Consider the following 22,785-nt stretch of genomic DNA (forward strand, 5'->3'; position numbering starts at 1 on the left):
ATTCTATTCTATTCTATTCTATTCTATTCTATTCTATTCTATTCTATTCTATTCTATTCTATTGATTAAAAAAATAAAAAGCCTTAGGTAAAGAAATAAAATAAAAACTTGTTTGGTAGAGTTTGGTCAGTCAGGCTCATTTGTTCAGTTTTTTTGTATTTTTTATTTATTTTTTTGCTATACTAATCTCACATTATAGGGTTAAGGTTAGTATTTACTGTACAGCTCTGTGCACTGTGTGAGAAACAACTGGAGTATTGTTTCTAAAACACCACAGTGAATTTAAAAAAGAATAAACTGTAATTATGTAACCGGTGAGGAGATGGGAACGTGTCCGACCTTCTCCAGAAGCTCGTAGTCCATCTTGAACGCCCACAGCTGCAGACGAGCTGACAGCTCTGTGATGGAGGAGAGGGTGAGCAGGAACTGCTCCGCGCTGCCCAGAGGAATGTCCGGGTTCATCAGCTGAGCCTCCTGGATCTTCTGCTTCTCCTCCTCGGTGGGGATCATTGGGAGGATTTTCTAGGAGGAGGAAGAGATGAGGATAAGTCATTCAAACATCAAAGTTTCTCCGTATAAAACCTGTACGTGCTTTGTCTGTATGTCCGTGGCTCTGTCTTCTAAGCCGTTTCCAGCATTCCCAMAAAAACATTCAGCATCTGAACTTTCAACCTTGCTTTTGTTGTCCTGCTGCAAATACCTTCAGAGGGGGAAAAAAAAACTTGGAGAGGAATCTCCTCCCTGCTGAAAATAAACCCAGGGAGAAGCTCTAAACTGCAGCTTATATAACTGAAGTATGCAGGATTAACTGTTACCTGCTGACATGAAGCCCTTCAAATACCCATCATTCAGTTTTTAAAATGAACTGAAAACAACCTCAGACAGCCAGAAATGGAAAAGGTTAAACGTGCAGCCAGAAAAATCCAAACTTTAACTAACAGATGAGCAGTAAATAGTTTGAGTGCTTATTTTTGCTTCACCTTAAGACTGAAGCTTATATATACAGTATATAAAACAAAAGCTTACCTCAATGCCTTCCTTGTTTAGTGCATACTCATCGAAGTTAAGAATAGCTGTCTTTATTGTGCGAGGGGGTGGTAAAACTGTTAGTCCGATGTTTATCGCGTTGCTGCGCTTTGAATCCAAGACAATGATCTCCTGTCGTTTGCCATCAACTGCTGCTTTCTAAGGGATGGAAAAAAAGACAGATTTAATTTAGACCAGTTTATTTTGGGCGAAATATGTTTGATAAATCTACTCCTGATTGACGATTTAATCCCATTTCCATGTATACAGTTTAGACCACGTGTCAAACTCAAGGCTTGTGGGCCAAATGCAGCTCACCACAGCATTTTATGTCCCACAAGAGTTTCAAAGACGTACTGTCTTAAAATAAGCACATGCTGCTTTAAAGCCAGCATTGACAAACTACATCTCCCATAATGCTTGTTGATTAATTTACCAGCAAAGTGCCAGCATCCCACCACTAGGTGGAGGTGCACAGGATTATATGGCAAAATTCGCAGTGTAAAATCTCCATTTGGCTGCATTTTCATTGGTTACTTCTGCCAGTTGTACAGGGAAGTGGGAATGTCCCACTTACAAGTCGTAAATCTGGGCCATTAATCCGCCAATTGGTTCATTCATCTCTTAAGCCCAAACCCCCAGTTCTCTACTTTAATTACTATAAGTTCTTTTAATTAGACATAGATGTGTGCTATCTACAGAAACGTCAGAACCTTGGCTACAAGCTGATAAAAACAATTTTTACAAACATCAAAGACAGTTAAAACTACAAGCAGTTGAAGATAAAATTACAAAGGTGAAGAAAAAAATTGGTTTAAAAATTAGGCAGGTCAGAGATGTCGAAATAATATTTGTGTTAAACAGGAGGCAGAATGTGTTCCTTTTGTTTTTGATATTGTTTAATTATCACTACATTTATAGGGTTCTGTATGTTGTATTCATGATCAAATGCAGCAAAATAAACTATTTCAGAGGTAACAGATCTTTGTAACACTTGGTTTATTTGCATAATAACTTTAATTGCTGGATGTTCGGCCCCTCAGCTGTTGGCCTGCAGTAACTGTGGCCCCCGGAACAATTTAGTTGAATAGCCCTGTCATAAACTGACACTGGTGGAAATTCCCAGTCGGAAATTAATTCAGAATTCAAGATGACAGCCACTTATTATTATTATTATTATTATTATTATTATTATTATTATTATTATTAGTCTTATCATGGCTAGTCAGTGTTAGTTTTTGTTTTGTGTGCACTAACTATAGTTTGTAAAGTAACTAGCGTGTGAACCTCTGTACAGATGCTGCTGTGACACATGAATTGCCCCTCTGTGGGACAATAAAGGCTATTCTATTCTATTCTATTCTATTCTATTCTATATATCCTCATTTCACATACTATGTATAGTATGTGCAGCTATTATTACTATCAGGTGAAATTTGATGGAAAATCCAACATAACAGAAATGAACAGAAAGGAGTGGAAAGATTGTGGAAAAAAAAGTTCCATGATTGATTGATATGATTGTTTTTAAGTTATTTTTCCAACTAGGGCAGCTTTTGTAGCAATATGTTATAATTCTGTAATACCTAACTTGAAAAATGAGGCTGATTCAACCTAAAACTTTTAACTTGTGTGTCTTGCTTGACTGAAACACCAGAGGATGACAATAGGTTGGACACACTTGACTCACAAACTAAATGTGCTCAAAAGAAAATCCACATCTTTGAAAAAACTATGTTTAAATGTAACGTCTCCACAATTTTAAACTGAGGATATATAAACCTCAACTATACACAGAGGATTCATATTACAAATCAATAAAAAAGGAAAGGAATGTAGAAAAACAGCCTTATTGCATTATTTCCCTCATATTTTAACTTGTGGGCTGACATTTTCCTTTTGTGTTCACAATAAAGTAAATATGATGAGATTCAAAACAGTGCGTCGCCTCCCAATAAATACACTGTGTCAAGGATTAGTTCATTTTATGAACAAATCAAAAACAAATGTTGGAAAAATTTACAAGTCTTGAAGCAGAAACTCGATGCAAAAATGAAATACAACCACGAGTAACAATCAGACACAGTGCTAAACTGAGTACTGCAGTGGGTTTCCTCCTAAAAAGTCGTCAGAAAACAAACTAGAATAGATTAGATTAGACTATAATAGAATAGAATAAACCTTTWTCAGCAGGGAAATTTACTTTTGAAGAAATAAAACTTTGATTTTGTACAATTCAGCTCTGAAAATCAAACAAAGGTCTGAAGATTATGTAATTCAGATTTTCTGTGAGAATTCACAGTAAAAACAGAAACACTTTGCTTTTTTGATTCAAACTAAACAGAAAACTTTGCAAAAGAAAATTTAGAGAAATTTGGGAGAACATCGTTTAATATAATAAGTCAAGATGTATGCACGATGATGTGAACAGGACCAGGTTATCCTCAAACAGCAGAGATGCAATCCTGAGGTTAAGAACAGAATCAGCGACACTGAAAGGACTGGACTCTCAACCTGAAGAGGTCTGATGCACTGCTGCCAATGTGAACCAGACACATGCACAGTTTGTCCGTCTGTCCGTTTGCTGCCGCTTATCCGAGGTCAGGTCTCAGGGGCAGCAGCCTGAGCAGAGAGACCCAGACTTCCCTTTCTCCAGCCACTTAGCCCAACTCATCCGAGGGAATCCCAAGGTGTTCCCAGGCCAGCTGAGAAACATAGTCCYTCCAGCGTGTCCTGGGTCWTCCTCTGGGCCTCCTCCCAGTGGGACGTGCCTGGAACACCTCACCAGGGAGGCGTCCAGGAGGCATCCTAACCAGATGAACCACCTCAACTGGCTCCTCTCGACGTGGAGGACCAGCGGCTCTACCCTGAGCCCCTCCCGGATGACTGAGCTTCTCACCCTATCTCTAAGGGAGAGTCCAGACACGCTGCAGAGGAAACTCATTTCAGCCGCTTGTATCCGTGATCTCGTTCTTTCGGTCACTACCCAAAGCTCGTGACATAGATGAGGGTAGGAATGTAGACCGACCGGTAAACTGAGAGCTTTGCCTTCTGGCTCAGCTCTCGCTTCACCACGACAGACCGGTACAACGCCCGCATCACTGCAGAGGCAGCACCAATCCGCCCGTCGATTTCCTGCTCCATTATTCACTCATTCGTGAACAAGACCCCGAGATGCTTAAACTCCTCCACTTGGGGCAGGACCTCCTCCCTGAGATTACTTTTGCTAAACTTATGCACAGTTTGTATAAGGACTGAATACTCGGGAAGCACACCCCACAGTGTACACTGGGGAAAAGGGTCAAATGCCTTCTCAAAGTTCACAAAACGAACATAGACTGGATCGGCAAACCCCATTCCCCTCGAGGACCATAGTGAGGATAAGAAGTTGGTTCAGTGTACCACAGCCAGGACGAACCTGCATCGGTCCTCCTGAAACTGAGGTTCAACCACTGACTGGGCTTTCTTCTCCAGCACCCCTGAACAGACCTTACCAGGGAGGCTGAGGAGAGTGAGTTCTCTAAGTGGAACACATCTTCTAGTTCTCCTTTTTAAATGCAAAACCACCACCAATCCAGCGAACTGCTCCTGATGTCTAATGGATGTCGTAAAGACATGTCAACCCAGAGAGCTCAACAACATCCAGAGACATGGAAGATGTGCTGATAGGATTAGGACTGAAAAGGTCCTTGAAGCATTCCTTCCATTGCCCAAGATTGGGACCACGAGATAATGTGACAGAACCAAAAATATCCTGATAAGAATCAAAACCTTTCAACAGAACATTCTAAAACCCAAAGTGTTTTCCAAACAAAAAAATAGACATAAAATTAGAGTATCTGCTTTGATTCTCATTAATTTGGTTTTACATTAAACAGAGTTCTAATGTGTTAAAAGAGCGTACCTTTGTGACAGACAACTCCTTGGATTTGGACTCGAACAGCTGCTCTAGTTTGGACGTGTCCAGTTTAATGGGCTCCAGTTTGGACCACATGGACTCCTTACAGAACTTATGACTCTTACACTGCCAGTCCACGGGACGCACCTCGTTCCAGAACAGACGGATGGTCTTCTTTTTCTTCTGGAACAGCGGCGCCTCCCCCCGGCTCAGGTGAGGGGAGGGGGGAGGAACGGCAGCCATGAACGGAGGAGGCGGGGGCATCATTTTACCAAATATGGGAGGAGGCGGGGGGCACCCAAACAAGGGTGGAGGTGGGGGGAGGGCAGAGCCGCACGGGGTGGGGGGTGAGCCCATCACATTGTCCATATCTAAAATGTCCAAGTCGTCCTCGTCTTTTAGGTCAGTGAAGTCCATGTCTTTGATGCGCAGCTCCCTGGGTGTAGCCATCAGCTGATCCCAGATATGATCCGACTCTTTCTTGGGGGGTAACGCAGACAAGGCGGACGCTGACGGTTTGTCAGTCTGCTGCTCTTTAGAGGCCTCCACCTCCTGTAGGGACGTCAGGCCTTTGACCAAATCCCCAAACTTCCCCGCCACTGTTCGGACACTGCCATGGTTGTCCAGGTGTCCCACCTCCATTTTTTGCACAGTTTCCTCTCTGGCCTGCCTGTTCGCGTCCAGCGTGGAGATCCTGCTGACCAAACTGCTCACAGAGTCACTCGTCTCTTTCTCACGCGTGCATTTCTCCTTCTCGGATTCCCCCGCATCTCCCTCGTCCTCGGTGACAGCCTTCTGAGCGTAAAGCATTTCCAGCATGAAACGCTTGTTATTGAGAATCTTCTTGCACTGGTCGTTCACGTCCGCGTCTTCTAGAGCCCACTGACCTGTTTATAGGGAAACAAGTTTTACGAGTGAAACATAAAAAGGAGGGTTTTGTTGCCAGAATGGACCAAGATTTAGGCAAAAAGGAGGTAAACTTAAGATTAAAACTTGACTTTTGATTAATAAAAGGACAGAAAAAGAGAATAACATGACATGAACTGGAACCAACAGGAGGATCTGACAGTAAAGTATAAAAACAAGAAGCAGATATGTTGGCATGATTACTAACCAAACTATGACAATGAGCCTCGTGTAAGAAGGTTCATATTCTTATCCTAAATTTCTCTTATTTTTGTTTGTACGAACGTGTCAGGTCAAATTCAACAAACTCTTCTATCTTCAGGAAACGTGTATAAATGAGCAGCGTATACTGATGAATGTCTATCAGGTGTTCGCGCACGAGCAGAGGACATTTGCTTAATTACCACCCTGAAAACACCATATAAGGCTATACACTTCCTGCCCCAGATACCAGGAAGTGTTCATTCATAAATGACATCACAAAGTAAAAAGGAAAACTTCACGAGTTCAGAGATTGAAGTCCTGCTCTCAGAGATTCAGAGATCCTTTTTAGCAGCGTCAGCTGTGGAATTAAAGGAGCTGCTAAAGCCGAGGTATGAAATGATTGCTGTTAATGTCATGTCTCCTGTGGGTCGTATACAGTCACAGAAATAAAAATCTAAATCATATTCATCTCTCTCTAGTCCTGCTCCAGTTTTCCTTTGGTCAAATATTTTTAATTTCAGTGCAAACAACTGTGTTACATAGTTTTCATTTATTCGGAGGAAGAGCAGTCGCTTCCCCACCGCTAACCTCCCCTGCAAGTGTCAGATACATTTACGGAAAAAAAAGCATTTTAAAATGTCTCCAAACTTCAATTAATACTTTGTTTACGTTAGTTTGTAGTTTGAGATCTTCATATTAATAATACAACAGCATTAATAGCCAATTTAATTTAATCTAAACAATTTATATCGTTATTAATACATTTAAAATTATAATTACAATTCAAACAGAATAGCCTAATGTCAACATAATTATGGAGTATGATTTTTTTTCAACTCAAAATATCTTCCAACTAATGAAATATAAAGTTATTAGTGAAGAAAATCCATCTAGATAACAGCAGACTGACTGCTGGTAAAATATAAGACAGGTCTGGACCACTCGTGAATTTTGTTCGTATCTGAAGAAAATCTTACAGTACGAGAAAATTGGTGAATGCCACAAATTCTGCTAAATCACTCGTACGCACAACTTAAGAACAGATCTGTTTGTACCAACGGTTCTTGAACGAGGCCCGTTGTGAATAAATCAAGCTGCAGTTGTACCTGCTTTCATGTCATTGGTGATTTTCTCCTCCCGCTCCTCCCTCTCCAGAGTGCTGCTTGTAGAAGAAATGCTGGAGGCAGAGCAGTTGTCCTTCTCATTCATTTCCTCATTCTGTCTCTCCTTCTCACTCAGCAGTATGCTGTCTTCTACATCCCTCCCTGCCAGCTGCACCTTCTCAGTCTCCTCCTCTAACTCCACGTCCACCTCCATCTCTCTGACCTCTGCGACGTCAGCTGCCTCCTCCGTGCTCTGCTCTGTCCCCTCGTCTCGCGTCTCCTCTCCCCCTCTGCCCGACTCTTCCTCCGGCTGCGCTGCTRCATCCTCATTAGCTCGAGTCTCTGCAGCATCTTCGGCCTCTGCATCGGTCTGCTGTTTGTCTGCTTCTGAGGGAGGGGCTGGGGAAGGTCCTGCTGCTGATAACTCAGGTGCACAACTTTTGGGTTTGCTTTGGGGGTCGAGCTTTGGACCTGAGATGTGTTCTTTTGCTGGGAATGAAACCAAAACAATGGGCAATCTATGGATTCTTTAAACAGTGCATTGGCTCACAAAATCCATTTAAATGCAAAAATATGCTAAATGTTCCCTTTATCTTTTTATTCCTGTATGCCTTTATAGTTTACTGGATTTATAACTAAACATATTTAATATTTACAGAATTATATTTCAAACCATCAAGTGGCTCAGAAGAATCACTGTTTGATTATTAGGACATGTAACTGTGCTCTTGTTGAATTTTGCAATAACAATATCAATGATGTTAAACCAACTTTTATTTATTTTACGACAATAAATGACTGGAATATAACTAAAAATATTGAATTTAACTAGTAGTGGCCAGCTAACCCTAAAGCACTAACTCAAATATTTAAGTCCCCTATTTCTAAAGCACTAACACACAGAAAAATTTAGCAAAAGCTAATTCTAAAGCACTAATATAATCCTGTTGACACATGAAACATTCTTCAGTCAACATGAGACAATATTTACTGTGTGCAGTATGTTGTCACTTGGTGTCCTTGGTGGGCCAAATGAGAGTCACCTTAGGCCACATTTGGCCCGTGGGCCTCGAGTTTGACACATGTGACCTTGTAGATAAGTGACACATATGAACAAAATGTGTGACAGTTTTCACCTTAAAATGTGAACAATAATGTTGATCAATGACATTTATAGACCTCAGTTAGTGCTTCTAAAGCCCATACCTTTAGGAAGTGCTAATCAACTAATGAATTAAAAAATAGCAAAAGTCCTAAAGCACTAATCAGGAAATTAGTTCCACTRTTAGTGCTTTAGGGGAACTGTGTCCACCACTGGATTTAACTGAAATTTGCATAAAAATGAGTTCCTAAAGACACCTTCTACAAATCTCAGTGCCTGAAATGACATTAAATCTTCCTAATCCCTCTTTTTATCCATGTTTTCTAACTTTTGATTTATAACTCTGATGATTTCCTTTAAAACTAAACATTTTTCGCTGCCCGCTGCTATTATTTGAAGGTATCGAAATACCTTCAAATAATATTTGCAGTCATATTAAAGCTTAGTTGTTCAGGTTTTTTTAATTATAGAGTTTAAATTCTTAATGAGGTCACTCCAGACCATTAAGAATCAAGACAACAAACTGGCAGTCTTGTAAGCAAAAGGCCAGGTGATAAATTGAAAGAAATCACTTTTTTTWAAAAAACTGAAAATAACTTAATATTGATATTTTGAACAGGTTACAAATAAGTATTGTTCAGTTCTCTTGTGCAGGTTGGGACTGTCTTTTCCAGCATTTCTACTAAATAAATATCAAAGAGTCAAATTTATTTTACCTAAATGTGGTTTAGGCGTGATGGCGGTGTCTTCCTGTGACACGGCAGGTAAAGGTGTGACACAGCGCGAGGCGGAGCGGCTGGACGGTGTCGGACTCAGGCACAGCGTGATCTCGGTTCGCCCCCGTGTCGGCGCTCTGGGGCGCTCTCGCTCCAACTTGTCGGCGGCGAAGCGCTCGGCTGCTCTGAACCTGCAGCAGAAGAACGAAGCCTACAGATGTTTGCACACTGTGGGTCAGAAACTCTACGATCTCAGCTCTGCCACTCGACACTGCGGCATTACTGGTATGTTCCTGAGAACTGCAACTGAATGAAACCTTGTTTGGATCAACTGAATGAACGTTGAGTCTGGTTATTTTCTAAATCACATTTAATAACTTCCAGTAAACCGCTATTTTATAAAATGTCAAGCTTAAGAAAATATGACATTTTTGAAGAATGAGAGCCTTATATAATGTTGATGGTATCAGTGAATATTAGCCATTTATGCTGTCTCATTCTAGGAAAATGATGGGAAATGGAGCCATAATCTCATTACTCAGACTCAAATGATGACGAATGACATCCACCTTTTATTAAAGTGCTGCAAAGCATTTTTGGCTATTAACTACTGATTTAGGCTTGGGCATGTTTTCAAACTAATAACATGGATGTTCAAGTTTACAAAACCAAGCAAAAATAAAGATTTTAAAAAAAATATCAATAAACGTACCTCTCCTCTCTGGCTTGTCTCATTTCTTCCCTCTTCTCTCCATAATCTCGACTAAGACAAAAACAAACAAACGAGAGCTTGAAATAAAAAAACACCGCACTTAGATGGAGACTTTCATTTAAATTTGTAATCTGCTTTAACGTTACTGATATAGTCTTGGGTTATTACAGAGCTATAATGTATGAGAAGARCATATGTTTCTGCTGAGCCATCCCGTCACGATTCAGCGAGCGTAACGATCGTCATAAATAAAGCCCAGCTTGTCTCAGCCTCTTGACAAATTTATGCACATCTCTGCCAACAGCGCAGAGTGAAGACTGTATGTTCCTCTATGACATAAACTCCTGCTGTGGTTAGTGAAACCCGTAAGAGGAGACTAACTTTAAGCGGTTCCTTTCTTCTCTCTCGATTCTCTGCAGCCGCTCCTCTCGCTCCAAGCATCTCCTCTCTCGTTCTGCAGCCAGAGACTCCTGATGCTGCCTGTAGGAAGATGTGAGCAAGCTCCCAAAACTAGATCTGCTTGTAAAYGACAAAAGAAAAAAAGTTACGTTTGTTTGTTTATTTATTTATTTGCCACAAAATGTTCTTAGCTGTGCTGAAGTGGATGCTGGTGGGACTGACCTGCCGGGTTTGGAGTCCAGTGTGGACGGCGCTGAGCTCGAGAGGCGATGAACGGGTGATGTGGGAGTCTGGTTTCTGTCAGAGAAYGAAGAACCTCCAGCACTGATTCTGTTACAGAACAGGAAGAGACGACTCAGTTTTTTGTTCTTTTCTAATTTGTTTGCTGCAACAAAAAGACAGAAAATGACAAAAAAAAAAAAAAAAAAAACTAGATACTGCACAGCGGTAACATAATGACYCGCGCATGCAGAAATGTACCAGAACTCAGAAGTCTTTATTCCTAATAAATGTCATGTTACTAGGTGCATCCCAAAATTGTAGTGGTTTGGGTGGGGGTCTTTGGGAGGGAGGTGCTCAGTGTTGGACCTGAAGGATAGCCCCTCATCAGAGCCAAACAACCAATGAAAATCTGAAGCTCCTATGTTAAATAGTGTCATGGACTAATTATTTATATCTGTTTCACCTTGACACTGTCCACTGCTCATATCTTATGATAACTTATGTCGGCTCTTAATCTGTTTGTTCCAGACGTCAGGACTCCAGCATCGGGCTGACCTCTCTCGTTGCGATATGTTAACTCTTTGAGCTGAGAGCCTGTCATTGGCTGATAGTAACATGAGGCGGATTGTGACTGGTTGTACATTGTCACATGGTGTTAACATGAGGTTATATCATTGGTCTGCCATTTGATGACGGTGGCCACATTCGACAGACTTCCATGATTGTTTTCTGTTCATTGTTGCCCAGAATTAAATAATTATCGACCATACACGTAGATTTCTTTTTTCTGTGCATTTATTTCAACGTGTTTCTGCATTTTTTAATAAACGTGTCCACGACAGTTTACTGGCGTTGTCGGCAGGTATTTTAGTGCTATAACCATTTTTGTATGTTCAGATACCCCTTTTCAGACAAATCGGGGGTCCGGGGGGCACACTGATAGCTTCATTAGAGCTAAACAACAACAACAAAAAAATCTGAAGCTCCTATGTTGAACAATTTCTGAGTTATAAGCATTTTTGCATGTCCATTCACCCCCTCTTTGAAAGGAGCCCCCTCCTCAAATATACGGTCTATCGTAAAACCGTTGGCGGGCGTAGTGTAGGTCGGACTCTTCTACAGTCCTGCCAAATTTCATGTTGATCGGTGCAGCCGTTTTTGTGCTACGGTTGACCAAAAATCATTGAAAAAAAAAACAAAAACCAAAAACACCACAAAAAAAAAAACCAACAAAACAAAACAAAACAAAAAAAAAACAATATGACTCCTGCTTATTTCACGTGCGGGGGTCATAATAATAATTAATTAGCTGATAATCCAAAAATCTGACCTGTTCTTCGTTTGACTTTGCGTTCTTGTTTTTTAATTTACTGATATTTTCACTTTTTATTTTTACAGTTTTATTGTTGTCTGATTTCAGGCCAGGAATGCTACAATTAAATCTGCAGACTGACTCTGTTAACAACCAGGTGTTAAAGTCCTTAATTAAAGCAGTTATAACACATAAACAATATAAATGGTTTGTTTTACTAAGTTTCAGATGACTTTAGTTCATGACTGGATTTCAAACTTTGCTGAATTTCTTTGTTTACTTTAACTATTTATTAAGCAGATGTTTTATACAGTATTGCTGTATATAATTTATTGTTCTATTCTCTATTCTGCTTAGATTAGGTGGGATATAGGAAAAAACTTGAAGGTTTGTGCCTAAGGGAAATGAGGTTTTCTGATGTGGTTATTTTATTCTGCTCTGGTTAGTACTGTGTTTTAATTTCAGGCTGTTTTATTTGTCTTGTTTATATGTTGCATTTGTCTGATAGTCTTCATTCTTTCATTACATATAGTTGTTTAGTTTAAACATTTAACTTAACTGTTGTCTAAAATTTACCCAATTTGGACAAAATCAGCAATAAATGGTTTTTGTTTTAAATTAAGGTTTTTCATGTGTTTAACCAAATTATTATATTCTCTAAAATGCAGTTAAATTTTATTTTGTTTTAACTTTTAAGTCATTTAAAAGACATTTTTGTAACAACTGTTGAAAATTAGGGTTAATTTTTGTATTTTCTACATGTATTTGTTTCTCATAAAAACAAAACTGAATAAATGGATGGTTAGTTTATTCTAAGGAAAGGCTGCAGGGAGAAAAAGAACTTTTCTGAGACATTTATATACAGATTTCAGCAGTTTCCCTGCAAATATCCCAATTTATACATTAAATATTTATTTTTCACTTTTCTTTAAATATGATAAGCAATTCATTTTAGGAAAGTATACAAATATTAAAATGCTCAAAGCCAATGATGGTAATAAATACTCTGGAGGCTCATGTTGACCTATCGACTCACCTTTCAGCCCAGCAGGGCCTTCTGGCTGAGTAAGCTGTAGCAGGTTTAGTTTCTGTCAGACTGAAGATAGAAGCAAGAAAAGTGGTGAAGTCAGACATTAAGAAGACAAAATATTTAAAAGTCAGTCATACAGTGAAGTTAGTGAAGCAGCAGGGTGAGGAGGAAGGGCTAAATGAACACAAAAAGCATTCTGCAGTTGTGGCTTTGAAAGTCACCTGACTCTGCTTTAAGTTGACGGATGGAGGGAAAGAAAAAAGAAGGGTGGAGGTGTTTGGTGGGGACAGACTAAAAGTGAGGGTGTGTGGAGCCAGTCAGGGGATGATGGGAACACACCAAGGACTAAAGGTCCTCTGTTTAGGTGCGACGGACACAGGGGAGGAGGTCCTGGTCTTGGTGCTGAGATAGTCTCTCTGCTCTTCGGGATCACTGGCTCTAGGGAGGATGTTGGCCATACACTTTAAGTTCAGACACATGCTAGGAGTGTCTGCTACATCTGGAACCACACTAAGGGTGACAAAATACAAGAGAGTCTGAGTCCAGAGAGAATAGAGAGGATAATCAAACTTAGACTGAGGGAGACACCGGGGAGGAGAAATGAGGATCTTATTTTAGGGAAACCAGCTGGACTCAGATACCTGTGAGCGCCCTGTCTAGAGGACTCAGTGACTGGATGACTTTCATCATCTGCCTCCTCCTCCACATCATCATCATCATCATCATCTTCTTCTTCTTCTTCTTCTTCGTCTTCCTCTTCTCTACGGCGGGAGGAGGGGTCACGGATTGAAAGGAGGAACGGGAGGCGGGGAGCGGGAATTTGACAGAGACGTGAAACCACAAATGAATGGTCCAGGAGAAACAGTTCACAGACAGGAGACACTAGGGTTGGGCATCATCATATCGTGTGCAATTAATCGTCAGAAAAAACATTAATCGATTCTTTTTTGGCACTTGACTATTAATACGATTAATACCACCAGGGAGAGTGACTGGGGATTCCTCCAGTCAGTCCGCTCGGTGCTCCTCTCCGCTTCAAATATGATGAACATTAAAAAAAAAAGTTCTGTAATTTTTTTAATTATCAACACAATTTAAAATTTGATGTGTAGCCTGAAGTCTGTAATTTTGACACAATTTGGAACAGATTTTTATRAAGAGAAAATCTTTCCCACTAAATTGGTCATGTAACCAGGACATAAGGGCGTCCAGGGACTCCAGGGGATTAATCGTCAAATTAATTGTTATCGGCTAAATACCACAATTAATCATGATTAATTTTTTTTTTGCCAATTTTGCCCAACCCTAGGAGACACACATGCTTGTCAAAGTAAAAACAAAAAACACGTTACATCTGTTAATGCCAAAAAGACTGAATGTTAACAAGTAACATTAGTACGATGTCGTCTGGAAACATTAGTGACAGACTTGCAACATGCAACAAAAAATTCCCCAACAGGCCACGAATCCAACATGAACAGATTAATTAAATAAAAATTTGCCCTGATTTTATTGAGATTTWAGATTTAATCTAATCACCAGGATTATTTATGTGGAGCTATCAGGTCTGGCTGAAGTGAGCTGAGTGAGATCGTCACGTGTGAGCACGTTGCCAGTTTGCTATCTGGATCCCTCTCAGTTGTCTGGATTTCATTAACAATATGGAAAATAGTGATCTTCAAAGGCAGCTTGAATTTCCTGTGGTAGACTGGACGTGGATCGCCTGGTATCAAATGACCTGCTGGACTGAATTTAGTAAACCTGAAGACCTGACGTCTGCCAGGAACATCAGTAGGTATGCTACTCTGGACTGTGTTAACGGAGCTGTAATGAGACAGAGTCCAAATCAAAGCTTGGCCTTGTGTAAAAAGTGAAATAAAAGGTTTGTATACTCTTAATCAATCTTTAAAGCCTTAAAGTACCTGTGACAAGCATATTCTTCAAATACAAAAAGTCAAAGAAAACATCTTTATATTTAAGAAAGTTGGAACAATACAAACAATTTAACCCATTTTGTCCCATAACTGGCATATTTTCTTTTGAACTCAGCCAAAGTGAAACAGGAAGTGACATCAAAGGGGAACTCTTTAACAAAGAAAACTCTCTGGTCTTTGTTTATTGAAACAATATTATTTAAACTCTCTTCTTCATCTCTGATAGTGACTCAAACTAATTTTAAGAAACATCAGATTCTTCTCTACAGTCTGTGTTATTAGCTGTTAGCAAAGCTCTGTTCACATGCAGACATTCCCCTTTGACATCACTTCCTGTTACTTCACAGGCAAATATCTCAACAACTTTTCATCTCAGCGACATGAAATTTCTTTTGCAATATTTTGTCAACGTCCTCTTTCTAAAAATGCACTCATATGTATTACAAAAATTTGACATCACAGGCACTTTAAAGGTTTCTTTAAAGGGGACATATGCAAAAAAAAGTTTAGCTGTAAATACATTTTGTTGTGTGTTTGGATCTCTAATAGTGCAGGAAATTTGAATTTAGTCTCCTCTTTGACCAAAACAAAGAAAAAAATGTTGATTTCAATGTCATTTTGTAGCAGCAGTCTCCTACTTTTCATTCTTTCAAATACTAAATTAATAAAATTCTCAGCTCTGACTCTAGATAAAGTGGACTGATTTGTAATCCTCAGCTTTCGTAAAGCTGCTTCTGAGAAAAAACAATTTGCGGTCTACTTGATTTTGTTTCTTTCAGACATTTCCCAGACTTTAAATACAAGCTCAAACCCACCCCCCCACCAGATAAAGTCAGATAAAGTTCGAGTCAAAGTGGAGGTGCACTGATAAAACTTTCAGAAACAGTSCTCTGCACATCTCTCCCCTCACCTCTCACAGATGTCTTCCACCCTGCCGCCACCAGCCGACAGGAAGCTGGAGTGAATTTGAGGGCTGCTGGGAGCAGCTGAGGCCGAAGCGTGGTCTCTGCCGTTCTGAAGCGAATGTCTCCGGCTCCGCCTCCTGTCCAGGCCCCGCCTCTCGTTGGTGCAGCCGACGCTAGCCCTCCGCCGGTCTTTCCTGCCGTTCGGCGGCAGCTGCGCTTCATCATCCCCGTCCTCGTGACGAAGAGTCATCTGAATCAAACAGGCACTGAAGTTCAAGCTGTTTCATAAATCACAGCTGCGGTACACATGTTCGGCTGCTGCCTGGCCTTTTTTAAACCAAGCCAAAATAAATCGCACTATAATATGACATAATAATGATTAGTAGTGTGGGCTTCCTGACCTCGTAGATATTGAACTGTTCTGTAAGATCGAGGTCGGTGCCTTTTCTGCTCAGGTGTCTCTGGGCTGTGGCTTCAATACCCTGCTCCTCAAGACAGTCCACCAGGTCATAGTACGAGTCCTGGTCCGGAAGGCCTGCCAGAGTCTGAGAGACAAACATCTCATTAGAAACACAGGTTTATAGATTAATCCAACCCATTCCCACTCCCAGCTCGCCACATATTGACGCTTTTCCAAAGTTCCCTCTGCGTCCGGTTTTGACTCGTCAGGTACCCCCCTCCTGTCAGTTACTGATGAGATGGGGCAGAATCTGTTGTCTTAATTTCAGAAAGTGTACAAAATGCACAAATCTAACTGTCCCAAAGCCTGAAATTACCTTTATTTGCTCTAGACCAGAGATTCTTAACCTATGGGCGCACCACCTTGAGGGCCACAAAAGAACAACAGTTTTTATAATATGTATTTCTTTAGTTGAACAGCAGTTTATTACCTTATTAATGAGTGTCATTGCAAACACCAGCAGCTCAGTATCCACACCATCCTTCTCCTCCAGGATCTCCATGATGTTTGACCATAGTTTTGTATCTGYGCGACAAAATACGTGCAAGGAATTGAGCAAAACATGACAAACTCCAAACCAAACAGCCTTCACTTCAAGATTTATACAGACAAGAACAAAATCCAACCCATCTGTTGGTCTTACAGGACAAAAAAATGGTTCAGAACCACCTCTTAGCACAAAAACACAAATATGCCATGGCTCCAGTGGGAGAGCTGCAGTTATGAGCTCTTGAAATGTGGCAGTGGAAAAACAAAATGTTTTTATCTTCAAAATAAATAAATAAATACATAAATAAATAAATAAAAATAACCTCCACACTTCAGTCATGGATTCAGCTTTCTGCAGGCAGCAGCTTCTAAGTAAAGTTAAATTCATTAATAAATACAGACCAGTTCAGGATAAAGATGTATTCTTCTTCTGCTACCTTTCATTTTATTTTGATTTGTATGTTTTCTTGGTTTATTTTTTGTTACTGTATATAGTTATTTTTTTAATGAAATGAATAATTTTTTTTGAATTGAAAAAAAAAAGCAAAAAAAAAAAAAAGATATGCTAGCATCCAAAAAGCTACAAAATAAAAGTTTAATACCTTCAGGTGACTCTTTACGATTCTCTATTTTTAATCTCTGAGAAATTATTTTTATTGCAAAAACAGCAGTTTAACCTTTACATTAAAAAAAACATATTTCTTTAGTCTTACCTCTTTTTGCATCCACAGTGTTCACAGCCTTTATGAGCAGGGCAGCATTACTTTCTGTGTACTCCACAAAGACCAGCAGCAGCTTTAGAGACGTCTTAACCACCAGACGAAACTACAAAAAGAAATAAAAAAAAACAGATAAATGCTGAACTTGAAGGACTGTTAACCATGAATCAGCAGGAATTATTATTTTTTCTATCCAAGTGCTTCATGTCATGTCGATGTAGCAGCTGTTTCCTGTCTTAACAGTCTTGAAGTTAGATAACGGACATAGACAGCTAACTGGATCCTGTTTATTTCAGGCCCTTATCAAAAATAGGAACATAAGAAAAAAAAACAACTATGAATGAACCAGAGCCTGAATATGGCAAGCCAAAAACGACACAAATGTTTAGAAACTTACAAAAACAAAATGTGTGGAAAGGTTTGTGATTAAATACTAATGCTAACAGGAGAGATGGAAAAATCAGGGGTGACAAAACAAGAAAAAAAAGATCACTTGTGATAATCAGCTATAATCAGTGCAGTGACTGTGATGAGACGGCTCTACTGATCATGGTCAAAATGTTTATTAATAATGGATGTTTGCCATACAAGATGATTGGGATGACTGGGGAGCAAGAATTTCATTAAAAACAATAATGCAGAAGCCAAGAATTCTCTCAATATTTATATGGGAAGGAAGAAAAAGAACTTATAGGAACAAAAAAGTGAGGAAAGAAAGAAAAACATGCTAAAGAAGCTGTGAACCGCCTCCTCGTGTGGCAACATGGCCACCAGGGGGCTGAAGYAACCAGAATGACAGGAGGATTGTTTTCATGGTTTAATCTGTTCTGTAAGAGCTATAATGAGATGACAGAGATGAGATTAAAGAGTCTGCAGTTTCATTACTTAATGAAGAGCTTTTAACGTTTCTTACCTTTGATCCAACCAAGCTGTAGAGCCACTGGACTGTTTCATTGTGACATATGAGGCCGTTCATCCCATCAACATACAGCATTATCTGACCCAGAGCTGCACAGACAAAATAATTAAATTAAATTAAATTAAAAAAGAAAAAGAAAAACAAGAGGCATAAATATGAACAAGAGTAGGATTAGAAGGAACGGATGATGTTTGGTTCATCTTCTTTACAAAACAATAACAGCTCACTCCGGGTTGTGACAGAATGAAAGAAATTCACAACTAACTCTGCAAAGGAACTGTTTTACCAACTATATATTATAAAACAATTAAATCTGTTAAATCTGGCGGCACAGCGGCTCAGTTGGTAGAGCTGGTGCCTCTCAGCAAGAAGGTCGCTGGTTAAAAATCCTGGTCCAGAGACCTTTCTGGGTAGAGTTTGCATGTTCTCTCYGTGCATGCGCGGGTTCTCTCCGGRTACTCCGGCTTCCTCCCACAGGCCAAAAACATGACTRTTAGGTTAATTGGTAACTCTAAATTGTCCCTAGGTGTGACTGAGAGAGTGAATGATTGTTTGTAGCCCTGTGATGGACTTGCAACCTGTCCAGGGTGTACCCCGCCCCTCGCACTGTGACTGCTGCATATGGGCACCAGTGACCCTGAAAGGAATAAGCGGGTACAGATAATGGATGCATAAATCTGTCATTTGTCAAACACAAAGAGTCACTCGCACAAAGGCAATCACTCACTATTAAAATTGAAATATGTTTTTAATCTGCTAAAAGTAGAAATGTTTGGGATGTGTACACAGRGATTTTTCTTTGCAYGATAGAGCTTTAAAGTGCCTCTGACATGCATCTCACTCAAATACAAAAAGTAGAAGAAAACATCTTTATATTTAAGAAACTTTGCATATTACACACACTTTTACCTATTTTGTCACACAACTGGCAGATTTTCTTCAGGATTTGGCTCAGCCACAATGAAACAGGAAGTGACATCAAAGGGTACCTCTTTAAGAAAAGGAACTCCCTGTTTTTTTATAGTAACAATATTATTTGAACTCTGACTCTTCATCTCTTTGATAGTGACTCAAAATAATCTAAAGAAGCATCAGGGTCTTTACAGTCTGTGTTGTTAGCCTTGTAGCAATGCTCTGTTTACATGCAGACATTCCCCTTTGACATCACTTCCTGTTACTTCTCATGCAAATATCTCTACAAATGTTCATCTCAGCAAAGTGAGATTATTTTTGCAATATGTTATCAATGTTGTCTTTCTAAAAATGCATTCATATTCTTTGCAAAAAATTGGATGTCACAGACACTTTAATATTTGTTGAGGCACAAAGTGAAAACACAAAAAAAAATTATGTATCCTTCAAAATTTGTTATCTGTTTTTAGCAACATTAAAGTGYCTGTGACATTAAATTTAAGTGATATATTTGAGTGCATATTTGGAAAGATAACATTCATGATGAATTGCAAACAGAAATTTGTGACACTGAAATGAACAATTGTTGAGATATTGGCATGAGCAGAAACAGGAAGTGATGTCAAAGGGGAATGCCTGAATGAGTTGTTACAATGGTTAACAACAGTCTGCAAAGAATCAGATGTTTCTGTAGATTATTTTGAATCATTATCAGATGGATAAAGAAGAGTCAGACTTATAAAAACCAGGAAGTTACCCGTTTTTAAAGAGTTCCCCTTTGACATCACTTCCTGTTTCACTTGGACTGCACCAAGTTTAGCAAAAAAAAAATGCACGTTTTGTGACAAACTGTGTAAAAGTCATATGAATGATGCCAAATTTCTAAAATATCAGGATATTTTCTTTAATTTTTTGTAATTGAAGAAAAAGCATGCCACGGGCACTTTAAAGGTAAGACCTCTACTCAAAAACAACATAAAATAAAAATAATAAAGTTGGTGAAAGTGGAACACACATGAAAACTAGAAGTCATTTCAGATGCCAACACATTTACATTTAGATGGATTTAGTTTGAGCCCACAGTGTGAATGATATTTTAGCTGATTCAAGAGCATAAAGACTCAGGAACTGTAAAAGAGCACAAGAAGGAGGAGAACATGCTTCAAGTGGAACATTTTGGTGGGTCTAATTCTTGGCAGGAGTTATGACTTTGAGGTTAATATGTAAAAAAATATATATTTCAGTAAAGTGTGGTATTCTTGTTTTTTCCTCATGTTCGATCCAGTTCAGAGATACATCAGAGGATCTGCTGCAAAGGTTGTCATAACAAAGCCTTTGGGTTTGATATCYAAGCAACAACTCAATAAACAGACTTACAGACAGAAAGACTAAAAGTACAATTGAATCTTTACTGTATTTAAGAGTTTATGACATGCTCTAATGAAAACCTGCAGTTTCTCTCATACATGTTTTTTTTCTTTGTTTCTCTCCTGGGGTATGAAAACCATAAATACGCTGCAGATAAGCCAAAATTCCCAGGTGCAGCTGCTATGTGTACATGTTGGGTGAGTGTGCACGTCGACCTCAGTGTGTTTGTACATGGTGATGTCCCGCTACAGCGACAGTTCATCTTTTATCAATCAGGGTTCAATACTAACATGTCGGGTTAAAGCGGTGCAGAAACTGACAAACTGACGTATCAAAGCAAAATGCTTCAGTTTGCACAAGTATTAAAAGTTCCTTCATGTTCTGCAGATTAGAGTCACCTCTGTTTGCAGACTGCAGATAGACACAAAGATGTCTGAGGTGCTATGCAGAAGTCCAATTTAAAGGGATAGTTTGTATGTTTTAGGTTGTCCTAACTACTTGACACTGGTTTGGAGGGGAGAGACAAAATTTTGTTTGATATTCCAAACTCAGATTTCTACTGAAGCATAGGATACTACGTTATCCTGCTTCCAGTGTGACATGTCCTTTGTGTCATCCTGGGAATGACTTGCTCATTAAGGCTGCGTCACACTGCAAGATTTTAAAACAGTTGGCCGATTTTCAAAGACTGACAGAGCCCACACGTGAGGATAAATAATCATGGATGTACCAGGTTTGGTTCTACAGTGTGTGGTTGTAAAGCCACATGGCGAAAAATGAAAAGATATTTCATTCATGAACATTCAGATGTCAGATATTAAATCACGCGAGACTTCCTGAAATCACGCAAGAATTCAGATGTCAGGGGAAAAATCTCACGTGACCTACAGAGAGACGTGAGTTTAGAGTAAATTAACATTTGTAACAGGGAAGAAACAATGTTGATTGTTTGTAGACTATTTTTACCAGAGGAAAAACAATTCCATTAGACTTTTAACATCCAGCGGACTTTCTGGTGAGTCATGACAGTTTTTTTTTTGCGTCATCACGATAATCTGGACATCCTTAAGATTGTCGGAAGGGCCAGAATTTAGCACAATTATCCTGCCGTGTGACGCAGCCCTTACTTGTGTCTTCTCTTTACAGTAGACTGGCTGGAAAGGATTTAAAAGGAGCAAGCTCCACCTGCCTGGAGGAGCGAGGGAGGCCAGAGGAGACATGTTGGCGTGTTTCTCCTGCTCCTGTAGATGCCTCCTGTGGTTGCTGTCACTCTGTTGGGGTATTTTCTTAAATTTGGGAGTTACCGACAGTCCCCTTTTTCCGGTATTTGGTTTTAGGGCTAAGATCCTAGATCACAGGGGCGGAGTGGTTAGGGGAGTCGGCCTGTAAATGGAAGGTCGCTGGTTCAATCCTCCGTTCCAGCCTTGTCAGTCGTCGTGTCCTTGGGCAAGACACTTCACCCGCCTTGCCTACTGATGGTGGTCAGAGTGCCGCTGGTGCATAATATCCCCACCTCTGTCAGTGTGCCCCAGGGCAGCTGTGGCTACAATGTAGCTTACCACCAATYAGTGTGAGTGTGTGTGTGACTGGGCGAATGTAAGTGTAAAGTGCTTTGGGGTCTGGAGGGACTTGATAAAGTTCTGTATAAGTTCAGTCCACTTACCATTTAGGGTGAGGGGAGTGGTACCACTTTTTGTTCATTTGAGCCAAGGCTTGCAGTTCTTTTGTTCTTAAGACAAATGGTTATTAATTAAAAAATATTGTTTAAACATAAAGTTGGCTGGACTTAAGGACTCCTGAACATAAGGACCAGCTCCACATTCACCCATCTTATTACCTGAACACACACTCCTTGGTTTTCTTCATCTCTTTGTCAGATTCTCCTGTTCGCACTTATTACTAAGTTGTTTTTAAAGTTCAAATTGTGCTTATAAACCTGCGTCAGATGAATGGATTTGAGTGTACCCATTAGCCATTAAATGACAAGGACGATATTTCAAAAATGATTCATTTAAGTTACACAAATACAAAAAAGCTGACCTAGAAAACCATCAGTTCATATTTCTCTTTTGTGCATCTGTGTAAGGTGACGTTTGAAATGTCTCGTTTTATTTAAAGTCTGCTGAAAACAGAGGTGAGAAGCTTTCATTGTCATTAATGAGGCTTTTAAAAGTGTCATTACCCAACATGAATGTTGTTTGGCTGCTGACAGAGGAGACTTTATCAACCAGCCACTAGATGAAACWACTTCAGACCACAGTGACATGCTATTACAAGACGTTAAGGAACAATCTCACAAATAGGAAACGGGTGGTTTTCCTCACTGGACCGTGCAGCCAAGCAAAATAAAGTTCAAATGAATGTTCGTATCATATCTAGATTTAATTTAGTGAGCAGTTAGGGACACAGAAACACTTCGGCCATTGAAGCAGTTACAAACCACACCAGA

The 22,785-nt window shown here is 39.7% G+C and overlaps 1 protein-coding gene across 5 annotated transcripts in view; it reads right to left on the minus strand.

Annotated features, from left to right (window-relative positions):
- fhod3b (formin homology 2 domain containing 3b) overlaps nt 1–22,785 on the minus strand; it is a gene marked incomplete in the record, with an annotated part of 124,575 nt that overhangs the window by 10,748 nt on the left and 91,042 nt on the right. The window contains 15 exon segments of one of the 5 annotated variants that reach the window (XM_014008727.1): nt 340–522; nt 1,027–1,185; nt 4,931–5,811; nt 7,141–7,626; nt 8,956–9,146; nt 9,668–9,718; nt 10,049–10,183; nt 10,289–10,396; nt 12,637–12,696; nt 13,272–13,391; nt 15,475–15,719; nt 15,871–16,014; nt 16,360–16,454; nt 17,132–17,243; nt 18,051–18,145. In XM_014008727.1, the coding sequence (XP_013864181.1) occupies nt 340–522; nt 1,027–1,185; nt 4,931–5,811; nt 7,141–7,626; nt 8,956–9,146; nt 9,668–9,718; nt 10,049–10,183; nt 10,289–10,396; nt 12,637–12,696; nt 13,272–13,391; nt 15,475–15,719; nt 15,871–16,014; nt 16,360–16,454; nt 17,132–17,243; nt 18,051–18,145 (3,065 nt within the window). 5 annotated transcript variants of the gene reach the window in all.

This window comes from Austrofundulus limnaeus, unplaced genomic scaffold (assembly GCF_001266775.1).
Source record: "Austrofundulus limnaeus strain Quisiro unplaced genomic scaffold, Austrofundulus_limnaeus-1.0 Scaffold52, whole genome shotgun sequence".
In the NCBI taxonomy this organism is placed as follows: domain Eukaryota; kingdom Metazoa; phylum Chordata; class Actinopteri; order Cyprinodontiformes; family Rivulidae; genus Austrofundulus; species Austrofundulus limnaeus.